At 42.8% G+C, this 26,074-nt stretch overlaps 1 protein-coding gene and 1 long non-coding RNA gene across 2 annotated transcripts; both read right to left on the minus strand.

The window, feature by feature from the left end:
• Positions 1-791: 791 nt before the first annotated feature.
• Positions 792-2,081, minus strand: LOC119125931. The gene is made up of 3 exons (XR_005098538.1): positions 1,454-2,081; positions 1,302-1,368; positions 792-1,209 (listed from the first exon to the last, which is right to left on the minus strand). It is a non-coding gene; the product is annotated as an uncharacterized LOC119125931 (long non-coding RNA).
• Positions 2,082-12,323: 10,242 nt separating this feature from the next.
• ppap2d (phosphatidic acid phosphatase type 2D) lies at positions 12,324-25,532 on the minus strand. The gene is made up of 6 exons (XM_037256878.1): positions 25,002-25,532; positions 15,977-16,134; positions 15,623-15,909; positions 15,492-15,549; positions 14,403-14,579; positions 12,324-13,749 (listed from the first exon to the last, which is right to left on the minus strand). Exons 1-6 carry the CDS (start codon positions 25,189-25,191, stop codon positions 13,645-13,647), a joined length of 975 nt encoding a protein of 324 aa, XP_037112773.1. The 5' UTR covers positions 25,192-25,532; the 3' UTR covers positions 12,324-13,644.
• Positions 25,533-26,074: the final 542 nt, after the last annotated feature.

The following is a 26,074-nucleotide window of genomic DNA, read 5'->3' on the forward strand; positions in this document are numbered from 1 at the left end:
CTATTTTACGGGAGGGAATAAAACAGGGTGGATTGCTTTCAATGTGCCATGAACACTTTGGGGGAAGCTGCTCCCGCTGACTGTTCCGAAATGCGGCTGCATCATTACAAGCTGCTTGGTGGCTAATTAGCTCATGTGGAGCTATTATATGCACTCGAGCGTAGAAGTGACAGCTTTTGTTGCTGAACCCCACCAAACTCGTCCAAGAGTTACCCGCGTGGCAAAACGCCAAAGCTGTGGCCACGCGCTCAACCCTGTTTTTATTTTTATTTGTATTTCTACACAAACGTCTACCAAACTAAGCCTCCGACCTGGAAACACTCTCCAGGTCAAAGAGTCGGTTTCCCTCAAGGTCTTTGTACATGAAAGGAAATCTTAAAATAGAGAGCCATTGACAAATCAAGGCCCTGCAGATCCCAGGAGATATTGAACTAAAATTGAACTCGGTCTTTCTCCCTCGTGTGGTTGTGTAAAGTTAATGGCCGCCATACATCAGGCCATGTCAAGGTTGACACTTGTTTTAAACGTATTTATTAATTACTAAATGGTGGAAAGCCTGGAAATAATAGTGGCAATAATATCTATTAATTTGAAAAAAAAAATCTCCAAGGGCAGTTTTTGATTTGCCGTTTTCCCACAAGATTGCTTTTTATTTATACAGTTTTATTGCACTGCGTCATAAATTTGGACTCCATTCTCACATATGCAGCACAGTCTTTTTTAATATAGTTCTATATACTGTACTATTATTATATTTAGATATCGACCCCCACGCAAAAAAGGACACTGGATTTTGTGTGATTAACCTTTATTTCAACCTTCCCAAGCAGCAGAGATTACAATTGGTGGAAAAAAGTTATAGTATAAGTCGTAGTATTTATTTGAAGCGCTCATTTCCAATACATGTGAAAACCCTCAGCTCAGGGTCATAACAATGAAAGAATATATTTATTATTATTATTATTATAATTATTATTATTATTGTTATTATTATTAGTTTTCTTTTCTTGTTGTTACAATAAAGTACAGTATAATACTAGCAGTTTATGTGTCCATCACATCTTGCTGCTAAATCAGAACTATAAGGAGGCATAATAATAAAGTATTATTAATTACTAATATGTATTACTAATATATTCCTTTTGCTATTCTTATGTTCAACCAGCACAGCGTTTTCCTCTTGTCAGCCTTTGATTGCACACCAATGCTCTAAACAAACAAGCAAACAAAATGAAATGATGAATGTATAAAATGAAGATAGAATGGTTAGCATTTAAAGACCTGCAGAAAAATTGACTTACTGTCAGAGAAGAAACAAGTCCAACCTAACCCTAAGCTTAGGCAGCTTGATCAGGCTCAACGACAACCCTGCAGACACAAGCGGCAACAATAAACACCAATTTCATTCTGGGGTTTTTTGTTGTTGTTTTTTAACAAAACAAAAAGGCCTTACTGGGAGGGCTGCATTTTTCTATTGTTTCCCTCATGCTTGTCTGGTTCCCTCCTCCTGGAGGGGAATAAATTATGTCATGTGGAGGTGTCTAAATGAATCGATTAATCAACAAACATCGATTACCAAATGAATCTCATATTTTGATAATCGAGTAATCCATAATTTTCCTCGGTCAGTGAAAGTAATTTTCCTTTAAAATAAGTATTGCATTTGGCTTGTTGGGTGGCGCCCGCCTGTCAACTTGCTCTATGCTGTTTCCGCTGTCATCGCCAATAACTTTACTGAACAAATGTAGAAAAGTTTCATATTACCACTTCCTGACGCACAGGACCACGACCACGACTGCAACCACAGCCATGACCACCGCAACCGCAAAGATTATGCCTGCCACACATACAGTCGTTGTTATCAGGGGGTGGGACTCGTTTTCAACTGTGGCATTTCATGACTCAGACCAGTCCCAAACTCACCAATCTTTGAAGTATGTTTGGCGATAGGATGAGTTACATTGGGCTTGCTACTGGCTCCGGGCGCTCCTAACATACAGATCACAGTTTTGAATTGTTAGATAGGCGTAATTTTAGGCATTTCATGACTCAGACCAGTTCCAAACTCACCATTCGTCGAAGTATCACAGTAGAAATCTCTCCTAAAATGATCTTCAGTGGTCCCCTGACATACAAAAGACGGTACAATTGACCATGATAGAATCCACGGTTCAAAAAAATCACGAACATTTACAGACAAGTTTAAAACAATATGGAAATAACATAACTTACATTGCAATTGTGGTACTCTGTTGAAATGTTACTGCCGTAGTTGATGAAAATACCACTCTCATTTATACATCTTGCGAATGTTTCATAGATGTCAAAGCTGGGCGGATTCTTGCTGAAGTCGGCATGGCCAATAGTAGTCTGATAGCAAACAGATCTTCAATGGATCAGTTTCTGATTGGTAAAAAACAATAACATAAGAGATAAGTTTGAAATCCAAATACCTTGCCTTGCTTAGCGACAATTTGACCCTTTGGGCAACCTTCAAATTTGTGGAAACAGCCTTCGTTGTCTTGAATATTACGGCAAGAATCTACGAGAAGAATATTTCTGCTTAGTCATTCCCCTTAAAGCATGAACAATTGAGCCTACCTTGGTTTGCGCTGACCAAGTAAAAAAGAAACAAAAACAATGCAATCATCTTTGGCTTCATTTTTAAAGCCGTTAATGTTTTGCGGACGCGCTAGCTCTTAGTGGAAAAGTCCGTACTACTGAAGTGTCACCCCGCCTTTTTTTTTTCGTCACCTGCCCTGATCCTCTCCATACGTCATACAAGAAGTTGCATCATCCTCACGTCCGCTTCTAGCCGCGCCTATAATCACGTGCGCATAAACCTATCAAAATGAATAATTTAAAATAATTATTAGCCTCCGACCTGGAAACACTCTCCAGGTCAAAGAGTCGGTTTCCCTCAAGGTCTTTGTACATGAAAGGAAATCTTAAAATAGAGAGCCATTGACAAATCAAGGCCCTGCAGATCCCAGGAGATATTGAACTAAAATTGAACTCGGTCTTTCTCCCTCGTGTGGTTGTGTAAAGTTAATGGCCGCCATACATCAGGCCATATCAAGGTTGACACTTGTTTTAAACGTATTTATTAATTACTAAATGGTGGAAAGCCTGAAAATTATAGTGGCAATAATATCTATTAATTTGAAAAAAAAATCTCCAAGGGCAGTTTTTGATTTGCCGTTTTCCCACAAGATTGCTTTTTATTTATACAGTTTTATTGCACTGCGTCATAAATTTGGACTCCATTCTCACATATGCAGCACAGTCTTTTTTAATATAGTTCTATATACTGTACTATTATCATATTTAGATATCCATCCCCTTAGCTACACACCAAGCACATGAAAAAGCAAAATGTTTGAGCTTACCTTGGTTTGCGCTGACAGAGTAAAAAGTCAACAAAAACAATACAATCATCTTTGTTTTCATTTTTAAATCAGTAAATGATTATCTGTTATCTGTCTTTGCGCTAACTTGCTCTTAGAACGGCCCGTCCGACTGCTGGAAGTGGTGCAATAGGTTCCTGAGATTATCACGTCCGCTTCTAGCCAAGCCTATAATCACGTGATCATAAACCTATTAAAATAAATTATTTTAAATAATTATTATTTAAAATAATTATTTTAAATAATTGTTCTAAAATAAAGTTTACAAAAATCTTTGGTTTCATTTTTAAATAAATGAATGAATGTCAGATGTCTTCACGCTAGCGAGCTCTTCGAAGGGCCGACTGCAGGAAGTGGCGCAACCAGTTAATCGTCACGTACGCTTCTAGCCAAGCCTATAATGATGTGAGCATGAACCTATCAAAATAAATTATTTTAAATAATTATTATTTCCATCCATCCATTTTCTGCACCGCTTTGTCCACACGAGGGTCGCGGGCATGCTGGAGCCTATCCCAGTCGTCATTGGGCAGTAGGCAGAGGTCACCCTGAACCGGTTGCGAGCCAATCGCAGGATAATTATTATTTTAAGTAATTATTTTAAATAATTGTTCCGAACTAAAATTTCAATTATTTTAAATAATTGTTCAGAACTAAAATGTCACTAACTTTGAGATCAAGATCAACCAAACAGCATGGAGTAGCTTGTTCATCTATCCAGGCGCCCTAAGAATGCTGCAAAAGAGACTGTTTTTACTTAAGATGTTGTTTAAAAATATATTAGCCTACTTTCACTGAAGAAAAGAACTACAAGTTCACTTCAACTCAAAGTATGGGTAATTTTAGGCTTGACTGTATTTTTAATGGAACAAGAATAAACTTGGAAAACATGTAAGGATTCGGCCCCCGAGGAAAGGAGTTTGACACCCCTGTTTGTGCTGGCCACCAGGGGGTGCCCTTGCACTTGAGTCCAACTTTAAGTGTCAAGTACAGTATGTATGTTGGATGTATGTAAGCTCTATTGAACAACATGACAAATACGAGGACATGTATACAACTGTTACTAATTTGTCTTCATCTTTCCTTTTTATCATATAATGGAATTTAAGATACATTACTTCACTTAAAATATATTCCTTAAAATTCACAAAAGGCAACACAGTAGATGACTAGTAATCACAAGCAGATCAAAGCACGTTTGTATATTTTTGCAACCTAAAACAGAAGAAATCGCAAGAATTTAGCAAACTATTCCATGACAGCAGATAGTGAGGCCTCTGTTGGACACACACACACACACACACACACACACACACACTGTGTGCAACCATAATGCAGGATCCACCTTCATTGAGAGCGCATCTTCTCTGGTCCACCGACAAAACACAAACCATCGTCTGTGTCACTAGATGTGGGCCCCTCTCTATCACTCCATCCACTTGCCTCCCTCCATCACTCCATCTAGCCTCCCCCTCACCCTTCCCTCCACTTAACAACTTCACCATCCTTGAAACCCCCGTCTCTGTGAGTTTCTTAATTAAATAAAGCACATTCAGGGTAAGTAATTACAATGCGAGTGGCGATTCTTGTCCGCCCGTCACGTTGCTGCAGCACTTTGGTCGCAAGCCAAATTCAGGGCCTGGCATTTGGAAAGATTAGCCACAAAAGAAGGGAAAAAGCTTCAATGTTATGAGCCCGAGTTAAAAAAGAACAAGTGGTCGCTATTGAGAGCGTGTGAGTTGTGGAGTCAGTGGCGAGGCCAAGCCACACTGAGAATTCTGAGCAGTATTGGAACAAAAGTGCTGGCTGCACTCCGCTAAACTTCATTTGGACTCAGTCGGACTAAAACAGCAAATACAAAGAGAAAAAAATATTCACTTTTTTTTTTTTAAGAGGAAGTCAAGTCAAAACGTTTCTTTGCCATAAGTCTAAAATTGCATTTGTAGAATATGATTAAAGCAGCAAAACTCATCCATTTTTATCTATCTCAAGTGGCGGCCATTTTGCCACTTGCTGCCGACTGCAAATGACATCACAGTGCCCTAAGGATCAGCTTGTGAACGTCACATGACCAAACACAAAAAATGAGTGAGCTGTGTTTGGTCATTACCTGATTTTTGTAGTTGTTGTTGTTTTAAATTCCCTTTAAAATGTTTTTACCAATAGGAATGAAATGATTACTTTTCTATTCTAATGAGAACGTTTTCAAAACCCCTCTTCAGTCAAAGTTGAGAAGAAAAAAAAACTTCCTGACAACGAAAGCTTTTTGTAGATGCAAGCGCTGTCATCTGATTTCCTCATTTGTTTTCCTCATTTCTTTCATAAATCCTGGAAATATAATTTGGGAATTGAATTTTTATTTTTTCCGTGGCTATCCGGAGGTACATGTTGCTTGGCTCTATAAATCCACTTTCCGGCATAGCCTCATGAGAGGGATCTCTGTCAAAAAACACTCTCTGTTTGAAGTGTGGCCTCAAGTTCAACTTGTTCTGCCTATTGGCTCTTCTCCTCCTCAGGGCCTGTTTTCTCTCTCTCTCTCTTTCTCTCTCTTTTCTCATTCTTGCTTCCTCCTGAAACAACACTAGACAGTGAGAGCAAATTGAAATATTTGTCAAATTTGCTTTCTGACCCAAGTTTAGCGTCAATGAATGTTTCATGTATCAAATATCCCTACATCTATTTTCTGAACAGCGAATTGTTTAATTGATCATCGTAGAAATGAATTTATTGAACCACTTAGTGTCATCTTAAAATTAAGGTCTTAAAAAACAAGGTCATGGGTGCAAGGCAGTCACCAATTGCCCACAAAACAGCTATATTAACTTGCTTTGCATGCGCCAATGCCGTGCACAATCAATTTCAGCTTCGGCAATGTTAACGCGTGTTTGATTTTAAAGGGAATGAGGGGAGCCGCTTCAATTGGCCTTGACTCTATCGAAGCTAGCTACTTCACGACTGGCTCAAGTCTCACCACTGTATTTGGTGTAGGCTAAAGTTCGTGTGAGCGTGTCTTGTTACAGCCTCGCAGTCGTTAATAAAGGCCTGCATTGTGCAGGCAAATCCCTTCAGAAACAATTGAGATTTTTAAACTGAGACCTTCTGTTTCCTTGGCGTCTCGTGTAAATATGCTATAACACACATCGGCTCTGTACGCAGAGGAAGCCTATATTCTGGCACACGCGCACTTTTTCGCCTCTGCCGTTCATCGACTTACAATTAAAATTACGACTGACATGACGGAAGGTAGAGAGCGTCAGGGCCTCTGGAAATGGCAAGCCGATGCCGTGCTGTAAAAATGGCAGTCAGGTCGGAACGTCTATCACTGTTCTGTTTGGTTAGGGCAGCACCTTGCGTAGCTTTTCACACTCGGCTGAGTCCTGTGGTTAAATAAACAAAGCGTTATGTTTGGTTTTGCCACGGATCAGCGCAGCAATCGGGCACTCACCTGGAAAACTGGAGAGCGAAAACGGAAAACAGAACGAGAGGATCACACTACATTCAAATGCATTATGGGAGGAAAAAGTATCAGAAGCAACCGTTTTTTTTAACTGGGATACCAAAATGAGGTCATTTGTTATTCGATCCACCTGTTAAATCCCTGCTATGGCTTGCTTGGTCAGTAAGTCCGAGGCCAAGATCATGGAAGATATTGAAATTTGGCCCACTAGCATTGAAACAAAAATGGAAGCGATAAAGTCAATGATAAGCAATGATGGCCAGAATTCATTTTGAAATACAGGAATGAGCACTTTTTTAACATTAGCCCCACTATGCTTGTGAGGATAAGCGGTACAGAGAATGGATGCATAGATAGTGTTAGCGCTTGTCACTAACATCAGCTAGCTCATTTATTGTTTTTGTCTCCAGACCTCACACACACAAAACCAACAACAACCCACCAGAGCAGACATTTCCATTTTTTGTCGCTTGTGAAATTGATGATGAAAAAAATAAATTATTGCAGAAGTTTCTCTCCAGCTAATGTAGATTTAATTTAGCTAACTTGCTAGACACAGTACATAGGCAGAGTTACTTATAACCTAACCAGACAAGATTGCTATAAACCCGTTTAAGATACCCCAACACTTTTTTTGTTTTTGTTTTAAATAGTTGACTTTCAGATTGCCATCTTCCTAAACATTTCGCACACATGCCGGCTCTTGTCGAAGACAGCTGCTGGCCGTCTAGACAGACAAGAGGGTACTTCTGCACATCCACACTTGGGATTGTTTCCCTGTCACCGCCATCATTCCTCATCTTCCCCGAGTGGAGCTCGCCTTCACAGGCTTTTCCACTGCAGTCATCATCTCTCTCCACAAGCGAGAGGAAGGGAAAACATAATTACAGGACAGAGGCAACCATAACTCACCAGCACCTCAGGTTAACACTAATAACAACGGTCACCGGCAGCCGTGACATTGTTTCACAATTGCGCCAAAAGACTCTAAACAATCCGTCGTAAAAATCCACTGCGGTCCACCTGTTGCCCCTATGCCTCAGGAAAGCGACTGTTTGTTTTAAGAGAGGGATGACAAACAAATAAAAAATACTACTGCCATTCAACTTCTTCTTACTGAGTGGTATGTAGGTATGCTAAGCTAATAGGCTAGCATGAGCCTCATAGGAAGGCGATTTGTTTGTATTGATTATTTTTATGTAACATGGATGTGTGCAGGCTAGATGCATGGTGTTGTTGATTCTCTCCGTTCTATTTGAATTTCAGCCCGAGTTCAGGACCTACTTTTTGTTTCACTTCGGCTTTGCTGCATCATGTCAGCACACTTGACCTTTTGAGGGAATCGCATTACGGATAGTCAGCAGTCTTCCAAGCACGGCTGCACTGATAAGTTCAACCTGCATCACACTCCACATGTCCAAACATCGTCTTTGAAGCACTTGATTGTTGCGTCACTGTTGCCAAAGAGACACTTTGCTGTCCATGCAACCCCCTGTTGTTGTTGTTGTTTTTTTCCCCCTTTTTCCAACACTCTGTGCACTTCCGTGCCGCGTGCATTCTTCTCTCACACGCGATCGTCCTCTCATTCACAGGAAGTCCAAAACAAACATTAACGCTCCAACGCACGCTGTGTCCTCCCCTGCATAAAATACATCAGCGTCATTTTTCACACTATTAAGTTTCCGACTCTTGTGTATATAATATTGCGCTAAAAATGGCCTTTTTCATGAAACTTAATAAGTTACAAAAAATAAATAGAGGAACACAATCATTTCTGGGTTGTTCTTTTCATAAGATGTTCCAAAAGAAAATCATGTTAATTGAATTTGTTGTCGATATTGTGAACTTCCACTTATTTTCAAATTATTGAAGAAATTTGCCTTTATTTGCTGGAAAGTTATTAAATTAATAAAAAAATACCGTTTTTTTTTTCATGTATAATGCGCAAAATGTAACTCATTTATTGTCCTAAAATCTGGGGTGCGCATTATACATGGGTACATTTTTTTATTTTTTATTTTTTTTAATCCGGATCTCATACGGAGGCCGCCATTACAGATGGGCTTTCTTCTCTGCTGTTCACTTCAAACACGCTCCATACGAACACAATGCTCTCGTATCAGACGCTTGTTCGATCACCTGCTCGTTTGCTGTCACAATGTACCCTACACAAATCCGAAACATTTCTTCGCTATTGAGTTTGCTAGCGCATGCGCAGTGATACTGACCGGCAGAAGAACATCCGGTTGTTCCCAAAGATGATCTTTTTTCTGAAATAATTTTACGTTTACGGACTTAAGTAGGAGTCATAATTTGGGTGCGTATTATACATGGGTACAGGCTTTTTTCCAGCATCAACATGCCATTTTTAGTGTGCGTATTATACATGGGGGCGCATTATACATGGAAAAAAACGGTATATGTTTTCCTGACTAGTCAAAGTTTGTTCAAGTGCCTTTCTATGGGCGGCCAGTTTGTTTTAACATTAACGACGCACTATTAGAGACACGTGCGCACCGTTTTTGGCTACTCGGCTGGCTAACCTTGAAGACCCAAATCATGTGCCTCCATCTCCTCCACTGCCATTGTCGCTGACACCTCCCAGATCCTGCCTATTGTTTTTATTCACATGACGGTGTTTTTGCATTCCAGTCTACCCTCAGCAGCCTGAGGGTTACAGAACAAGCATAAACACACACACGCACACACTGCAGCAGACGTCACTCATTCTCGAGACGTGCAGTATAAATAAAATACTGGTGGATCTCCGCCAGCACGTCTTGTCTACGTTCTCCTAGATAAGCTTGTTTTATTAAAAGCTCGTCACATCAAAATGCAGCTGCGTTGCCACCATTCTGAAAGAAAAAAAAATCCAATTCATCCGTTTTCCCAGAGAGGTATTTTCAACATATTTTATCGCGGTTTGTTTTCAGAGCAACATGAAATGGATGGTCGGCGGGAAAGCACCTGAACCTTCCTCAAAGGGATGTTCCAGGTCAACCTGAACGTGTTTGGGCGCCTTTGTCTTTATCAGGTAACCTCTTGTGTAGACAATTTGATAGATAAATAAATAGTGACTTGTGCATACAATTTCTGCTCCATTTGACGTCTGGCGTACTTCATAACAAACTGAGATTATGTTGGCTGAAAAGAAACTCAAAGGCAAACATTTGCATCAAGGCTCGTGCGCGTGACAGCTTAGCACGTCAACCTCATAGTTCAGTGCAACTCAACATTCCAAATTAAATGGTCATTTGTCCGTACGTTGTTTGTTTGTGCAAGGCCTTACATTTCCTCCCAAATCGGCAACTGTTGTGGTTTTGCTAATATTAGCAGCATCAAAGAGACCGGCTCAAATGTGAGCCTTTCAAGTCTTTGAGTTGAAAAAAAGAAATGGAAAAACAAAAAGCCACAGGCCTGTGCAGCATGCATTCAGTGGAGCGATAGGATCCTGATCAGATAGCGCAATGACACTGTCCTAATCAGATAGTATTGTGTTGCAGCTATGCACACGCTGATTAACTAGCAGTATAGGGCATTTCCCGTCGCCTATGTGACGAACGTCTCACAGAAACATGAATACTTAGCTAGGATTCCACATTTGGCAGCGATCAAGGCCCAATAAAAATTAAGCATGTGCTGATTCGAGACTATCTGAAATCCATCGCAGAGACCAAGAAGACCACATTATGTCTGCCCCGGACCCCGGCTAGCTGATTCTTTTCACTGACTTGTGCCAAGCCGGGGTTCCCGCCTGCAATGCTAATGACAAGAACCAATACATTCACTGACACCGTCAGAATTATGCAAAGCAGCAAGTGAGGCAAGGGGAGCAGGCCTCGACTTGAGCATACTAAAGAGTCTCTTAATCCGGTTTAATTCTATTACGGTTTGCACTACTGCTGGATAAAAAGCTGGCGTAGCTCCCGGGTTCCTAATATTTGATTTGCCAGGAGGGTTGCTTGTGTTTTTTGTCTTGGCGTTTGACAGTGGCCACTAGACTTAAAGATTTGACTAGAAATTAGGTCAGTTAACTAGCTAGTTAGTCTGCAGTTAACTGCTATTCCATTTGTTATTTAGCTTGCTAGCTGGTTAGCAACTTCCCGGTGAATCTCAATATCAAGACATTGTGGGCAACTTTGCTTCAGAATTGTGAACAGTTTGAGGTCTTGAATTGAATCTTCATTCTTAAAGTGAGTCTGAAAAGATGTGCTTAGATGTGGAATAACCTTTATGACAAACTCCTGGAATGAACTAGCAGGAGTCCAATATCCTCCAAAACGTAGAAAGATCAACTCCATATTCTATTTTCACTTCAGCTCGCTGTTCTTTAAGTTCTCCCCATCCCCTTTTCCTTGTAGAAGGTAAACTTATTTACCTTTCATCACTTGAAAATGAGACAGACCTGAGCAAATGGAATTTGGCAGAGTTCCCAATCCTCAGTGATGCTATCATTTAAACAACTCCGACATAGGTGTCCCTCCCAGGTGAGCTACGTGCCTCCAGCAGTATCCTTATCTGCACATCAAAATGAATCAACACTTCCTGGCACAGCAGAGTCTATTTTTTGCAACCTGCTTGAGTTAATTCCAAATCTTATCAAGGAATTCCCAAAAGCAAACTATGAGGGAGCGTAGGCTGGTGTTTGTATTTTAGAAGAGCATGTGACAACGCATTCAGCCCATAAAGTGAAGTACCTTCATTTTTGCTCTTCCATCTTCACTCTTTTTTTTTTTTTTTTTTTTTTTATAAATGCCTCAAGTAGTCATATAAAATAGCCAGCCGCTCACGTGCTGCATCTCGCCACTTGTTTGAGCGTATGTTCACTCAAGCGGCCCGACACACATCACACACATACACAGGCAGATGACACACAAGCATGGGCATATTTAAATCGCTGTGGAATGAAACATGTCTCCCTAGTTACAGTATTATTAAAACAAAACAGGCCTCAAAACCATGATCACATTCCTTCCCACCCAGGAGCCCACCCCCACACATCGCCCTCACTCTTTCCCGATACCCCGCCCCATCTCGCTCTGCCAACGCTTCCCTTCCCTTCATTAGTGGACTGCGTTTCCATCTTGTATGTCTCCCAGCTTACTAAAGCTGCCCCCCCTCCCATCTGATCTGCCCTTTATTCTCCTTCCTCTGCCTGAAAGTGGATCAGAGCGAGGGATGGGGGTCGAGGGAAGTGAAAGAAAATGCCCTCAGAAGCCCCAATCTCTATCAGACTCGGCATCTCCATGGTAGCATGACCCCCTAAAAGGGTCCATCATGCTCCAGTGCACTCCAAAAGGACTGAAAGGAGAAAAGCAGGGAAGGGGAAAAAGAATGGAGGAAAAGTAGGAGCTTCCTAACACAACACAAAATTAAAACAATCAATTATACTCATTTCTTCTTGATCATATTTCCTCAAATTAACGAAGAGCGGGGAAAAGAAAAAGGCGATCGCACAGTAACATTCACCATTCATTTTATTGGTTTGGGGTTTTTTTTTCTTTTTTTCGAGTACAGTGGTTATTTGTGCCTTTCTGGCCTTCACAGACGACAATATGGGGGAACACAACAACAATAGCTTTCTATGGCTCAGTCTAGTTGTTATAACACAAATATGTCTGTACCTGATCAACATACATACATGTAAAGAAAACACCGACATGGTCACACAAATTAACACGCGTGAAATTGTGTGGTTTATAAAATGACGCAAACTATTTACATTCAATTGGAATAATTATCATTTCACGGGAGAACCAAAACACAAAACCACAAATGAGTCATCGGGCCACAATGAAAAGGAAAACTACGAGAATAAAATTTCATTCACTATGAAACTCAAGTGTACACTCGTACAAAGTTTATTCTTGTAATGTTACAAAACTTTATTCTTGTAATTATGACTGTTTTCAAATACAAGTAGTAGTAAATATTTCACTTTCAATGTGGTCTTAAACATCTGGGAAAAAAAAAAACTGATTATTCTTTTTCTTTTTTTAACTTGTCATAAAATATATAATATCGATTATAATCATTACAAGGTTCAGTTATGTACGTTCAAGTGCTCCTAAGAAAAGAGGAATTCACACAAATCAAGGTGCAGCTCAGAGGCCGAGTCTGGGGGCAAAAGTTGCAAAAATTCAGTCAACGCTCCGCCTCTGAGACGCAGTCAAAGTGGTTAGTACAGAAACAATATATATCATTTGGAGTTATTGTGATCATTAGTGGGAGGGGCAGCCTGACTCGAGCAGGTTATAGAAGTCTACGCCAGTGCTTGTTTCTCATCAGCAAGTGTTTGTCTCTTTACATGGGAGGCTTCGTGGCATCAATTCACAGCAGCCGAGTGCTATCTTGGAGAAAGACGGCTTTTTTTTTTTAGACACCAAAGTTCGGCTTGGACGGCTGACCAAGCACACTTGACCTCCGCCACAGACAAAAACAACTATCAATATTAGCAGCTTCTAATAATCCTCTGGAAAAATAGACTTTAAAAAAAAAAAAAAAAAAAAAAACTAAATCACTACGCAGTTCTCACTGGACGGGTTTGACTTTAAGTCATATGTGCTTCTTGTGTTTCACATGTGAGAGCAGGTTACATCGCTGCAGTGTGACTTTGTGTGTGTCAGTGTGTTAGATTGTTCTCCATCGACGTCAATCATCTCCTCGGAACGATTCCCTTTCTTGAACAAAAAAACCGTTCTTCTCGCAAATTCTTTGACATTCGTCGTGTCTCTCTCTCTCTCTCTCTTTCATTTGACGCTTCTCCAGAGCCATCTTATGTTAACACACAGTCTGTTGGCTGGAAAGAGGACTCTCCAAGGACGTGCTAGTGGGAGACAGGTCTGGACGGGTGCAAGGCTTAAACATGGAGGAGATGTAGAAGGCCTGCAGGCACAGATACAGCGCATGTCAGTGAACATATTAGGACCAAGTGCGCCTGTCAATCATCTGCCGTTTTTGAAACACCGCTAGAGAGATGGAGTGAGGAAGATTTAGGAAGTACACAAAATGGGTCCGAGTATTGGAACACCTCTCGTCACTTTCACTCTTTCTGAAAATACTTTCGACGAGACGTTGGAGTGAGTCTTAGGGAATGTTTATCAATTTTGTTCCCGCAAAGTTGGAAGCATGTATTTTTTCCAAAACGTCTTTAAGATTCAGAAGCAACTGAAGGGACTCGCCCAACCCCTGAACGATGAACCCGACATGCACGGGCTTGGAAGACCACAATTTATTTTCCCAAGGCAAATTCATCCAGAGCCAAGATTGGATAAAAACAAAAAGTTCATCCAAATGTGTTCACAACTATGCCTGAATTATGACTGGGAAAAAAAAAATTTGATTATGAATTAATCCTTGGTTCATGGCAAAGCGACACATCCAATTAAACCCAAATATGTTCCAAAACCTTGGCCAGACAAAAATGCTTAGAAGTGGAAAAAGTTGAGAAATGTGACGAAGTAAAAGAATGTCAAAGATCAGCGCGCACAAAACCTCAATGAATGTTGATAAACAAAACATCTATCACGTTGACATACCACCCAGTACGCAGTGAGCCCTCCTTGGATAAACCCCGTGAGGACGTCGGTCGGATGGTGGCGGTAGTCTGAGATGCGGCTCAGCCCGGTGTAGATGGCGATCATCACCAAGATGAACTGTATGAGAGGGCGCAACAGTCGAGCTCCTCGCCATGACAACCGAGCCTGCAGGTAAAACTAGGACAAGGAAGAGGACAAAATGTGACATGGGGTCACACAAAAAAACCTCAATGTTGGCTTGTTTTTCTTTTGCTACGCAAAGCGGGAAGAGAAGCTGGGCGTCAGTTCATTAATACGATCTCAACCCCGCTTCCTTCTTTTGTTCGTCTTCACCTTGTAGAAAAACTGGGTCACTTTGGAAGAACTTGAACCCATGTCTTTTCAGATTGAGCTTCTGATCTTCTTCATAACTTTCAAGGTTAACCACAGTCTTTGGAAAGACAAAGGGTAATACGCCCTAATGCTTTCTCCACTCATCTCTGAGTCATATTTTATCCCGTCACCCATCACTACTTGAAGAAGCAAGAGGAATATTTATATTTCAAGATTAATAATGATGTGCTTTTGTCTTGCTGTAACTGTCATCTCTCTCTCACAGTGCACCAATGACTGGTGGGCAGTGTAGTGAGAAAATGATGAAACGATAGAGGGAGGGGGGGGGCATGAGCGAGCGGGTGTCTTGCGCTGAAAGAAGCCTGTCGATCTCTCAGCAGGCGTATTCAGTCCTTCACTACCACCCCCTTTTTAAATGAGTCCCATAACAAGGCCGCCTCTGTCTCCATAGGCTCCTCATCTATTCATGTCCCCCGTGGAAAACAGTATTCCTCATTCTCTCCCTCCCTCCTTGTCTCTCGGCCTCACCGGCTGGAAGTGGGATGCCTTTGGAGACTCGCAGCCTTCAAACATCTTCTCCCTCATGACCAGGATCCTTGATCATATAAAACAGTCCATGTCTTGGAGTGTTTGCACATGTGTAATTAACTTGTCTGGATAAGAGATGCACACGGTGTTCCTGGCCTCGGAAGGTTTGCCTTCTAATGCCCGGGACGGAGAATGAGAGTTTGCGGAGGTAAACGAGAGGTCACTTACTGCTAGATAGAGCATGGTATACATCGCGAAGGACGCATGGCCGGAAAAAAAGGACTTCCTGAAAGACATCAAGGATTATCTCCATGAGCCAAGATGCTGCATACTGCATCCGCGATATAATGCGCACACACCTTGCCTCCTCGACCATCTTGTGGTTAGGTTGCTGGCAGGTCACCTGGGACACGTAGCTGCCCGGCGTGCAATTGATGGATGCGTAAGTGATATTGCAGACAGAGAGGAAGTTAGGTCGCAGGCGTCCCACGCTCAGCTTGGCCATATTAGTGAGCGATTGGCCCACGCAGCAACCAAACAGGAAGCTCCCCAGCTCTTTGTACAGGCACGACACATAGCCGTTGCCAACAAACGATCTTGAGCGTGCGCCTCGGAAACGGACCCGGAAACATTCGCCGAGTGCGATCTGGAAGGAGAATGAGCAAAGTGGTTAACGTGAGGCAACGAGGCTGATCGGATCGTCGGTGTCTTACCGTGAGGCCGGTGATGGCGATTCCGCCAGCGATGAGCAGGCCATCCGGGATGGCCTCCCGCGCCACGTAGGGATACGTTATGCTGGTGTCCCCGCAGAAGAAGCCTCGTCTGTACGTTTCCACCGCCTTCAGCTCGCACGCAAAGAATGGGATGGAGGCTGATGAGATGAGTCAAAAAGGCAAAGGAAAAATAAATAAATAAGCTTAATGGCTTTCTGTGGTCTCGGATCAGAGCGAGATTACGGAGCGCATGATACAGCGATAACAACGTAAAGATGGCCGCCATGAATGTGTAGCGACATGAGGAGTGTCAGTCAACCGGAGATTTACAGATTACAGGCGGATCGGGCATTCCGCGCATTTCTGCTTTCACAAAAGGAGCCGGAGAGATGAAAGATGGGTTGGAGATGGGCATGTTGAATGAGGAAAGGAAGGAAGAAGAATATATTAAAGGATGTGCTAACTGCTGAATGTCCTCACATATGGCTTCAGGTGTTTACATACCCGAGAAGCTCTTGAGCATTCACGTTTGCACTTGCTGTGATTTTCTTTTAAACTCAGTTATGATGGGTTGACCAAACAATAAGACTTTCAGCTACGAGTGTTACGATAGGGGACAGGAATGAAAGTAAGACTGCGGCGGCGTTTAAAACGTTCTGGGTTACGACAGAAGATTTTAAGACTATCTGAAACATATTTCCCGCTCCTGAGTGCGTCCTTTATTTTCATGTGCCACAATTTGAGGATGTGCGGTAGATCCTGTTGTACGTCCTGCTAAGTTGCTAATTATAGCACTTCTCGTTATCAAGTTAAAAGAGTTCAAGGTCTGGCTGAGCCACCCGACAAATAAAGCTCACAGACCGACGGTGAAAGTTCACTAGTGACCAAGTTGAGCAATGTTAGTACCTCAGATTGAAAGCCGGACTGTTCTATTGTTTTTCTTAGCTAGTATTTGGTAGAAAGTTTCAGCTTCTTGTCATTCCGCAGAGTGCAGTGAGACCACAGGACTAATCATTAACCTCTTTGCCTCTCCCTGAGTTCCTTGGCCCAAAACATTCTTCCTGCCAGGGAAGCACACAGCTCGTGACTGAACACTCACAGCCAGTTCATATCAGTCAAATGAACACCAGGTCTACAAATCCATTCTTGGTTCACTTTTTTATTCCCTAGTTAGACAAGCACACGCCTTCCTTGCTCATTCAGGACCATTGAACTGATAAGGCGAAGGTAATAATCTGCAGGTTTGAGGTTATCTCTGTGGGAAAAAAACAAGCTGGGGCCATATTTTACATCTGTGATGACGTGGCAAGTCAGATGGCTTTAAACAGTCCAACTGTCATCAAAGTCACGCTGCCCTAGCAGAAATACCAAACACAGATCGGACCAGGCTCGATGGTGTGTGTATATAAAAATGAGAGCGGCGGAAAAACTACAGGCCCTGTGACATGTCAGAGAAAGACAGGAAACATCTTGCCCTCCCCAAATAAGGAATCCCCTCATGTGCATCATGTAAATTCTGGTTTTACAACCTGCATGGACATCGTATCTGTAACACAAACAGGTTCAAGTTGCATGCAGGTGCCGGAGGTTGTGTTGACATTCCATTGACTGAAAAGACACTTCCAAAGTCCAGACCGCCTTATAAATTAAAGGGGGTATTCGGTTTACGACGTCGATCCGTTCCTATGTTTGCGATGTAAACAGAGTTTTGGTATTAGTCGGAACACTAATCAAACAATAATAAAATGAAACAGTACAGTAGGAACAGTAATAAAACCATCAAGCCATAATGAAAATGATAACAAAAATGATACAATACACGATACAGCGTAACTCAAGGACGTCGTAAACCAAGGACCGCCTGTCGTTTATTCAGAAAATCATCGAGCATCCACATGCGCTGACTTTATGTAAGCTTTCACCAAGCAACTCGGTTAAGGTTTTTTTTTAATGTGACTATTTTTAGGTTAAGCGTTGTCTCAAGGGATACATTTAAATAAAAAACACATTGTTGTATTTTTCCTGGAAAACAAACATCCTCTAAGAGGATTTCCTTGTTCCTGATCAGTGTTTATTACAGCTCGGTGGAAACCTGCAGTAGGCAACGGGCGTGCATCATAGTTGATAACAACGACTGATTGCATTTCAGAAGCTATTATTTTATAAAGAAGGTTCAAAGGTTGACAACAAGGAAGTAAAGTTGGTGGAGTTACCTCTGCCAATGAGGTGATGTTTTATTGTGTTTGTGACACAAAATGTACTTAACTGAGTTTTGGGACATGAAGGATGTGAGGTCATGCTAATCAATTTCTATACATTAACAGCCAGTCCCTTCATCCGAGCCATATTTGATAGGACAGATGGTCAATATTCTCCTGCATGGAATACACACTTTCTGTCACAGCCTAAACACTACAGTTACGGTTGGAGCATGGATCTCTTGAGGGATATTGATACATACATATGGGAAGTGCTGACCTGGGTAGCGGCTTGCCTTACAGCCCTCAGGCCTGCTATTACTGACGGTTTGTGTCCTAATGGCCCAGATGGCCAGGATCCAAACATCACTTGAGCAAAGTTTGGCCTGAAAGCTCGCACTACCCTGGTAGCTTACACAGCATTTGCACCGTCCCATACTGTTGTCACAGTCAACCTCTAGCCTTTTACAACGACTTTAAAATAGTTATCACAACAAGACCCCCAACCCTCCACAGGCCTTCACATCATGTGTCAGGCAGCTGTGAGAAAACTAAAACACCTGGCCAAATGGCGGAGGACATGGCAAAGAGGATCGGCTTACAGAGCCAGTTCAGCATCTGCTACTCGCTGGACATTCAAAGGCAGGAATGCTTTCTTTCACATAGTCAAAAGGGCCTGGACTGAAAGAAGAACAGAAGAGGGAGGGCGGGAAGAAAGTAGCGAGCGGAGGAATGAGAGCAGAAGGGATATGTGTGCCTCACCCTGAGAAAGTCTTCTGGTTCTCATTTACACATCTATGACCACAGCCCCGAATGAGCTCACTGTGAGAGAACAACAACCAATAGCAAGGGAGAAAAAAAATGGAGCCCCAGCTCAAAAACAAGTTAGTTCAACATTACAGTCAAAAGATTGACAAACGGGGGCGGGGCTAAAGTTGTATCGGAACCATGGGGCTGAACAAGAGTGATGCGGCAAAGGCAAAGAGAACACCAGACGGAGACGATTAGAGTGGTTCTGGAATGTGAGGGTCAGGGATCCGGGCTCTGCTGGGACCCGCTCTGTAAACACGACCCTACCTCAACTTGAAGAATACCCTAACCCCCCCCCCCCCCCCCAGCTTAGGACACTTAGATGCACGTCAAAGATGCAAACAAACCAAATCCACAACCATACAAACAAAGTGGCAACCAAACAAACCACAAAAACCAAAATGACAACCACAAAACCAACGTATTCAAACTACACTGGACTCCGAGAGAAAAAAAAAACACAAATTGAATATTGAAGTGTTTACTCATCATTACCACTGACCCAAATGATTTCCTATGAAGGCTTCTGCAAACATCCAGTGCATCATCCTAGATTAGCAGCACATTTAGCCTGAAGCGATGTCAAAGCTGTTTCATCACATCCAATAATATGTGATGCGCGGAGACTTTACTCTGCATTTGCCCCTTAGATAAGATAAGATAAAAAGCCTTTATTGTCATTGTATGGTGGGATACAACAAAATTGGGGAACAACTCCAAACAATAAAACAAGTCAAACAATATGTGCATATAACACAGGATACAGTACAGTAACTTGAAGTGCAGAGCAGATGAATAATTTATAATTTTTATGCATAACAGTGCAATTTCATAGGCATATGTGTTGTGTACAGTAGCAGCAATAGAATTTATGAGTTATTTGAAGTTCAGTGCAGTGATGGCCTGTGGAAAGAAACTGTTCCTGAGTCTGTTTGTTCTGGTTCTGATGGACCGGTAGCGCTTGCCTGAGGGCAGCGGGTCAAATAAGGACACACAATCAATGAATGACCTGTCAAGTCCATCGGACTTGCAGTTTGCGAATCCGCAGACCAGGCCAGTGCGGTATACCAGAACCCCTCTGGGGTGGTCCACTCTGGCCCGGCCCCCTCGCTAGCATGCCAACATTTCCCAAGTAAAATTTAAGATGTGTGCTTAGTGTCAAGTCGAGCTCTCGAATAAAAAACACAGGCGGGGTTCCTGACTTGTAAAGTGTCGTAATTTGTTATTTGCGAGTCCGATTATCCCCCGCTAACGTCATCACAAGAGGCAAAGTACGAGCTCATAAACAGCAGGCTACAGCTGGTCCCGGTGGCCTTGCACAATTATTTGCTCCTTGATGACTGCTCAAAGACGGTTCCCGTATCTAGCCCGGTCTGAGTCAGTTACTTCAAGGAAAAGAGTCTGGATTCAGAAGAGGTGGTCTTTTTTTGGCAAGTAGTGCAGGAAGAGATTAAGGGACATTCAGAGAATTGTGCAGCAGAGTAACACTTTTACAGGAAGTGAAATCATTCACACCAAGGCTGTGATTAAGACAAGCTCAATGAAAGAAGACTGCGAGAGTGTGCCCAAGACGGAGAAGGGTTTTTCTTCCTGGTCGCCCTTGGTGGGCTCAGGCAAGTTGTGGTGAGATAAGCAAGAGCCCAAAACTGCCCCTTTCTAGAATTGGCTGTTATTGGTCTGAGAGTCTAATCTGTTTTGTCTACCCTGATGGTCACACAAAGCCACAAAGTCAAACAGGAACAAAGAGTGACTGATGAGGCTAAACACTTAGCATCTGCTCCCGAACAAGATACACAAGCATCACCCAAGGTACACCTGCACAATCGAATGTTTCACTACAAGATACCAGCAACCATGGCTTCCACTTTTTATGCATATTCTCTTCCTAATTTCTCCAAAAGGAGGCCAGGCCTTAGTCACATGCACCAGGAGAGCTCTTTCCTCACCCCTTGACCCGTTACAGCTGTGCCTTTGCGGACATACTTCTTGCAGCTGCTTGTGTTCCCGCTACACTTGACCGACCCGCTTCCTGGAGGCCCGTTCGGGAGTTCAGGGCATGCGTGGTGATTTCCGAGGTATCCCCTTGTCTGATTCAGCAGGAACTGCCACTGTGGTATGTACCTTGGAAACTTTAAAGGAGCTCTGTGGTGGTTTCAGTATGGCGAAGGTAAAGTCTGACAGGCTGCAATATGAGAATGAGGCGGGGTTGTGGTTCAGACTGTAAGGGAGCTTGGTGCGGGCGGGGGGCGCTTGGCATGGAACAAATTGAGATTTATCTGCGTGTTTGGGCTTTGTGGGTTTTGGTTTTTTGGCACACCTCCAGAGGAAGTGGAAGGAACCTTCAGGTGAGATAGGACACACTGATAGAATGGTCTTGATAACACTGTTGTCTAAGGGTAAGCTTACACAACAGCAACCTTGGAAAAAGATATTTTCAAATCATATCTCCCACGTTTCCAAATGAACTGACTATGAAACCATGTCACATGTCATTAGCCAACCAGAAGTAACTTGCAGAAAAGGCACGATCGATGGAAACTCGGTGGGGGTGGTTAGGTAATCATACGTGACTCATAGTGAAACAATAGATAAAATCCTTAAGGGAAAGAACGAGTCATACTCAGGTGGACATGCCGATGCTCCTCAGCTTTTCCCTCATTACAGCTAATAGCTAACATTGGCCACTAATGGAACCTAGGAGAAGATTGCAGACGCCTCATTAAAAGTACATCTCAGGAGAACCCATTTTAGATGCCCAAGACTTTGGCCATCCCTTCATTCAAGCTAGCGTTTCCCCCGTCGACCTGATGGTAAGAGACATTTCCAAGCCAGCCTTAGTGGGCTTATGAGCGAGCTACTAAAAGGAAACGCAATGTGATTGCATTGAGGGAAGCTAATGGATGCAACAGCACGGCGCTACGTCCACTGAGGAGAGTCAGCAAAAGCTTTTCTTCCGTTGGCTAATAATTAGACTGCCACATATTTAATGGCACGCCTTTAGCCGCAGAAGTGACGCCAAGTTAAATTTGTCAACAAACAATGCTCAAATGGCAGCCGGTATGGCTGACACGCGTTCACACGTCTAGAAAATACACACACACACACACACGCAGGTGAGCGTTTAATATTCCAGGCCTCGTACGCCTTGACATGTTGTTGCGTGTTGGCCGCACACAGCCTGCCAAAACACTGGAATCCTACTTACATAAATCTAGCGGCCGTCCAACGCACGCTGACATTAAAAAAACACACACACCTCACAACTTGCATGAACTCACTTTTAAATTTGTGTTTTTATTATGGGAGGAGAAAAGTAGGAACTGGGAAAAGACGGAGCGCTTATTGACGGGACTTTTGCGCTTGTCACGTTTCATGTACAGGCAGTCATTTGAAAACGATCTGTGCGTACACCGGCCTTTTGTGACTTTAAAAACGTTGTACGAGGTCGTTCGTGGAAATGACACTTTGTCAGGAACGTCTTGTCCTGCTGGAGAAAACATCCTTTAGAAAAGTCCTTTTTGGTGAGTTATAGCGAGACAGACTGAGAAGGACTGTATGTACCTGTTAATGTTTTTTTTAAAGTTCCAAAAGGCTGCCTTTGCTAACATCTTGCTTCAAAACAATTCTAGAAGGACGAACACAGCGACTGCAGTGTTAAGGTCGGCTTTTAAAGGCTCACCTCCAACAAATCATTGCATAATTTCGGGAGTAGAGCTCCAAGTGGCTTTATTGCTCAGCCTTAAGACCACCTGCGCAAGAAGCCAAACAGCAGGGCCTGTCCTTGCACGCTCGCCTCACATGATAAACACTCGATTGTGACCTCTGGGTGGCTGGACATTTCAGGTTTAGCTGCAGGCCGCAGCGCCTTGTCAGGTCAAGAAGACCCCGCCCCCTTCCATAGTCCCACAACTACCAGGAATGCACGCACGCTAATAAACAGCCAAGGAAAAAGCATTCTGCTGAACCAGAAGCAGAATATCCATCACCAGTGTGTCAGAGAAGCGCAAAAAAACAGCCGAGCCTGCTTATTGACGCACAACCAAGAGCCAAAGAAGCGCTGCAGACAGATTAGAGTCAATTCCAAACGACACATCATCCTTTTTTTGTTAGCGCTTCATTGTGAGGTAAATACTATTTGAATTAGCCAGTTCTGCAAAAAAAAAAAAAAAAAAAGCTCGGAGCATTTCGGGATCCCTCTCAAGCTGATAACATAATGAGGACGGGATGCTCGAGGCTGAAATTCCACAGTTACAGTAGTCAATGAGCCCCTTCACGGGACGAAGAACGCCGCCAGGTCAAATCGTCTGCTGATGGCATTTTTTTTTTGTGGGCAAATTGTGTTAGTCAGAGATAAGAGGATTTGGCCAAAAGAAGGAGTCAATTCATTGCCAATAAGTCGCGCCATTCACTCCGGGATGCCCCCAGATGAGTCAAGGTCAGGCCTCTGCAGATAAGCAACGTGAGACCGGCAGGATGCGCACCAGACTGCATGCCATCCAGTTTAGGACTTGCTTTGTTGAATTCCAATCACAGGGCCAGTGCAAGTCTTCAGAATCTACATGTGTATTTAAAAAACAAAGAAAGTGGTCCCATCTTCCAATTCGTAAAGCCTTCCATCATCCTCCATGAACCAGGAAGTAGCCTGCTAGCTAACAGTTGTACAAACAATCCCAAGTAAGGCGGTCCACTCCACTTTTGTTTAGAGTTGGGCCTCGTTGAAAATCTATTGTTGTGACATTCTCCAAAAGCACCACTCCCTTAACAATACACTTTGTAATAGGCCCATAACTGTGTAACTCATCATTTGATTGTTTTTTCCACTCGTGTATCTGAAATCACAAAACCATCTGACATCCGCTTTGCTTATTTCCAGCTTGAGACGCAACATGGCTAAGGAGGATGTACAGCGAAGGCGGTAGGTGGCTTCCACTTTCATGGGATTTCCTCCATCATGTTGACTGATGCTCGCCGCTTCTTAAACACAAAAGCTTGGCTAAGCTAAGTTGCTGAGGTTAGCAACGACAAGAGCAAGGTTAAATAATAAACCCGACGTTCTTGCTAGTTTAACCGTCACACAAGACATCGGACCAGTTAGTCTGCCTGAGCAGGTTACACCTCTCCGTCACTTACTTTCTCCTCTCTTAATAAGTCATTTTAATAAACGCTCAAATTAAAATAGGTCATGTTATGGTAATAATTTTTTCTTTTACTGCTACACCACAAATCTCTGCTGCACACCTCAAAACATAACCCGCCTGTGGTTTGGTCACTATTAAATCTGTCGTGTTTTTAAAACTATATATATATAAAACCAAAATTACTCTCTGGCACAATGCTCGTCAAGCACTCATTAACACACAGGCATGAACATGTTTTGTTCGTTAACAATTGTAACTGAAAACGTGCCGCCCTTTTCTACGCTTCATTGTTGTTCACCATTGATGATGTGAATGACTGCCAATAAGCAATATAAACTTGAAAGTTTTCATTTGGAACAGCTTAATGCACTCAATATTGCAGTATTAAGTGCTATTCTAACAAACCCAACCATTGTTTTGCACCGAAAAACGAAATTACGCTGTAAAAAAAATAGTCATTACAGATATTACGCCTCGTGTTCACTTATTCCACTTTTATTGTCAGTGTGGGGCCGTGTTTGCTGTTATTCTAATGCGATCCAAGCTTCCAGCTGAGCACTGTAAATTATGTGGCTGACATTCAATGTACCCGAGCACAGCTCTGTTTTCATCCCAATTCCCACGTTCTTCTCCCGGGAACTTTAGGGTGAGGGGAGGTTACCATGGGAACTGATGAATTCCTGGGACAACTGCACTCAGCCCCATTCTTCCCACCCTCCTATCCCTCTACAGGGAACACTTTCATTTGGGCTATTTGGAAGGAGGGGAAAACAAATTCCTCGCAATTTCCCCCCCAAAGGCAACGACTGCACTTTGCATGCACTTTGCATGTGTGGCTCAAAGCAATTAATGGATGTGATTTGTTATTTGAAGCCTTACCGACACACAGGCATATTACATCCAAACCGACGAGCATCTTCCTCTTGGTGCAGATGGAGCTATCCTCCTCCTCCTTGTCGGGCTTGCTGAGAAAATGCTTCCCAGCACCGTTCTCCTTCCCCTCCCCGGCCCCGTCACTGTCAGCCAGCCGGGGCAGCGTGCTGCTCCCGTGGGCATTAAACTTTTGCATGTCCCGCTCACGCAACTCGCTCCAAAAAAAGTCGCTCAAATGCTAATGCTTACTGGTAGCAGATTAAAGTCTGGTGACAAGTGTCAGAGGTTTTTCAGTCCGTCCGCCGGTGCCAAAAATCCATGGTTTTTAAGGAAAAGTTGACCGTGAGACTCCGGGAAAGCAAGCCGCTCGTGGGTGCTTGCGCTGCGGGCATCCGGTACCCAACAGTGCCGATGGTCCCGGTGAAGAGTGCTGCAAGTGGGCGGGCAAGCACACTCCACAACTTCTCTAACCGTCCTCCCGAACCGCAATCACGTTTGTGTCAAACACACAAGAGGGAAAACTTTTTTTTCTGCGGACTAAAACTTCAAAGTAATCTTCCGGTGTGACGATTTTACTTTCATCGCTTTGATGTTGCACTTCCGGTACGGTTTTGCGTTAGCTTAACTGTAATCACTGCCCAACATTAAATCGATGTGCAATTCGGAGCTGACCCGTTCGATCGGCATCTGACCTACAACACAACATTGACTCATCCACTGTCACGATGCCAGGCCTAACAAACTGCAAGACACTTCATTAGGTACACGTACTTTCTCATGAAAAGAAATGTCAAACAGATCAAAGTCCATCGTGTACCGTGCCTCACGTCCAAAGGTCAGCTCGGATAGATTCCAGCACAATGGAAATATATGAATGTGCAAAACCTGAATGTTCCCCAATTTAATTCACCAAACAATAAGAGTATATTACATTCGGTAAATTACACCATAAAGATTTATAGGTTAGAATTAGTTCCACCACTAAAGTGGTCAGTCAACTGAGTTGTAAAATTTACAGGTCCTCTTCGTTGAGTTACTTTGTAACATTTGACAAGATGTAATCAGTTTATTTGATGTGG

This window comes from Syngnathus acus, chromosome 8, assembly GCF_901709675.1.
Source record: "Syngnathus acus chromosome 8, fSynAcu1.2, whole genome shotgun sequence".
NCBI lineage: Eukaryota > Metazoa > Chordata > Actinopteri > Syngnathiformes > Syngnathidae > Syngnathus > Syngnathus acus.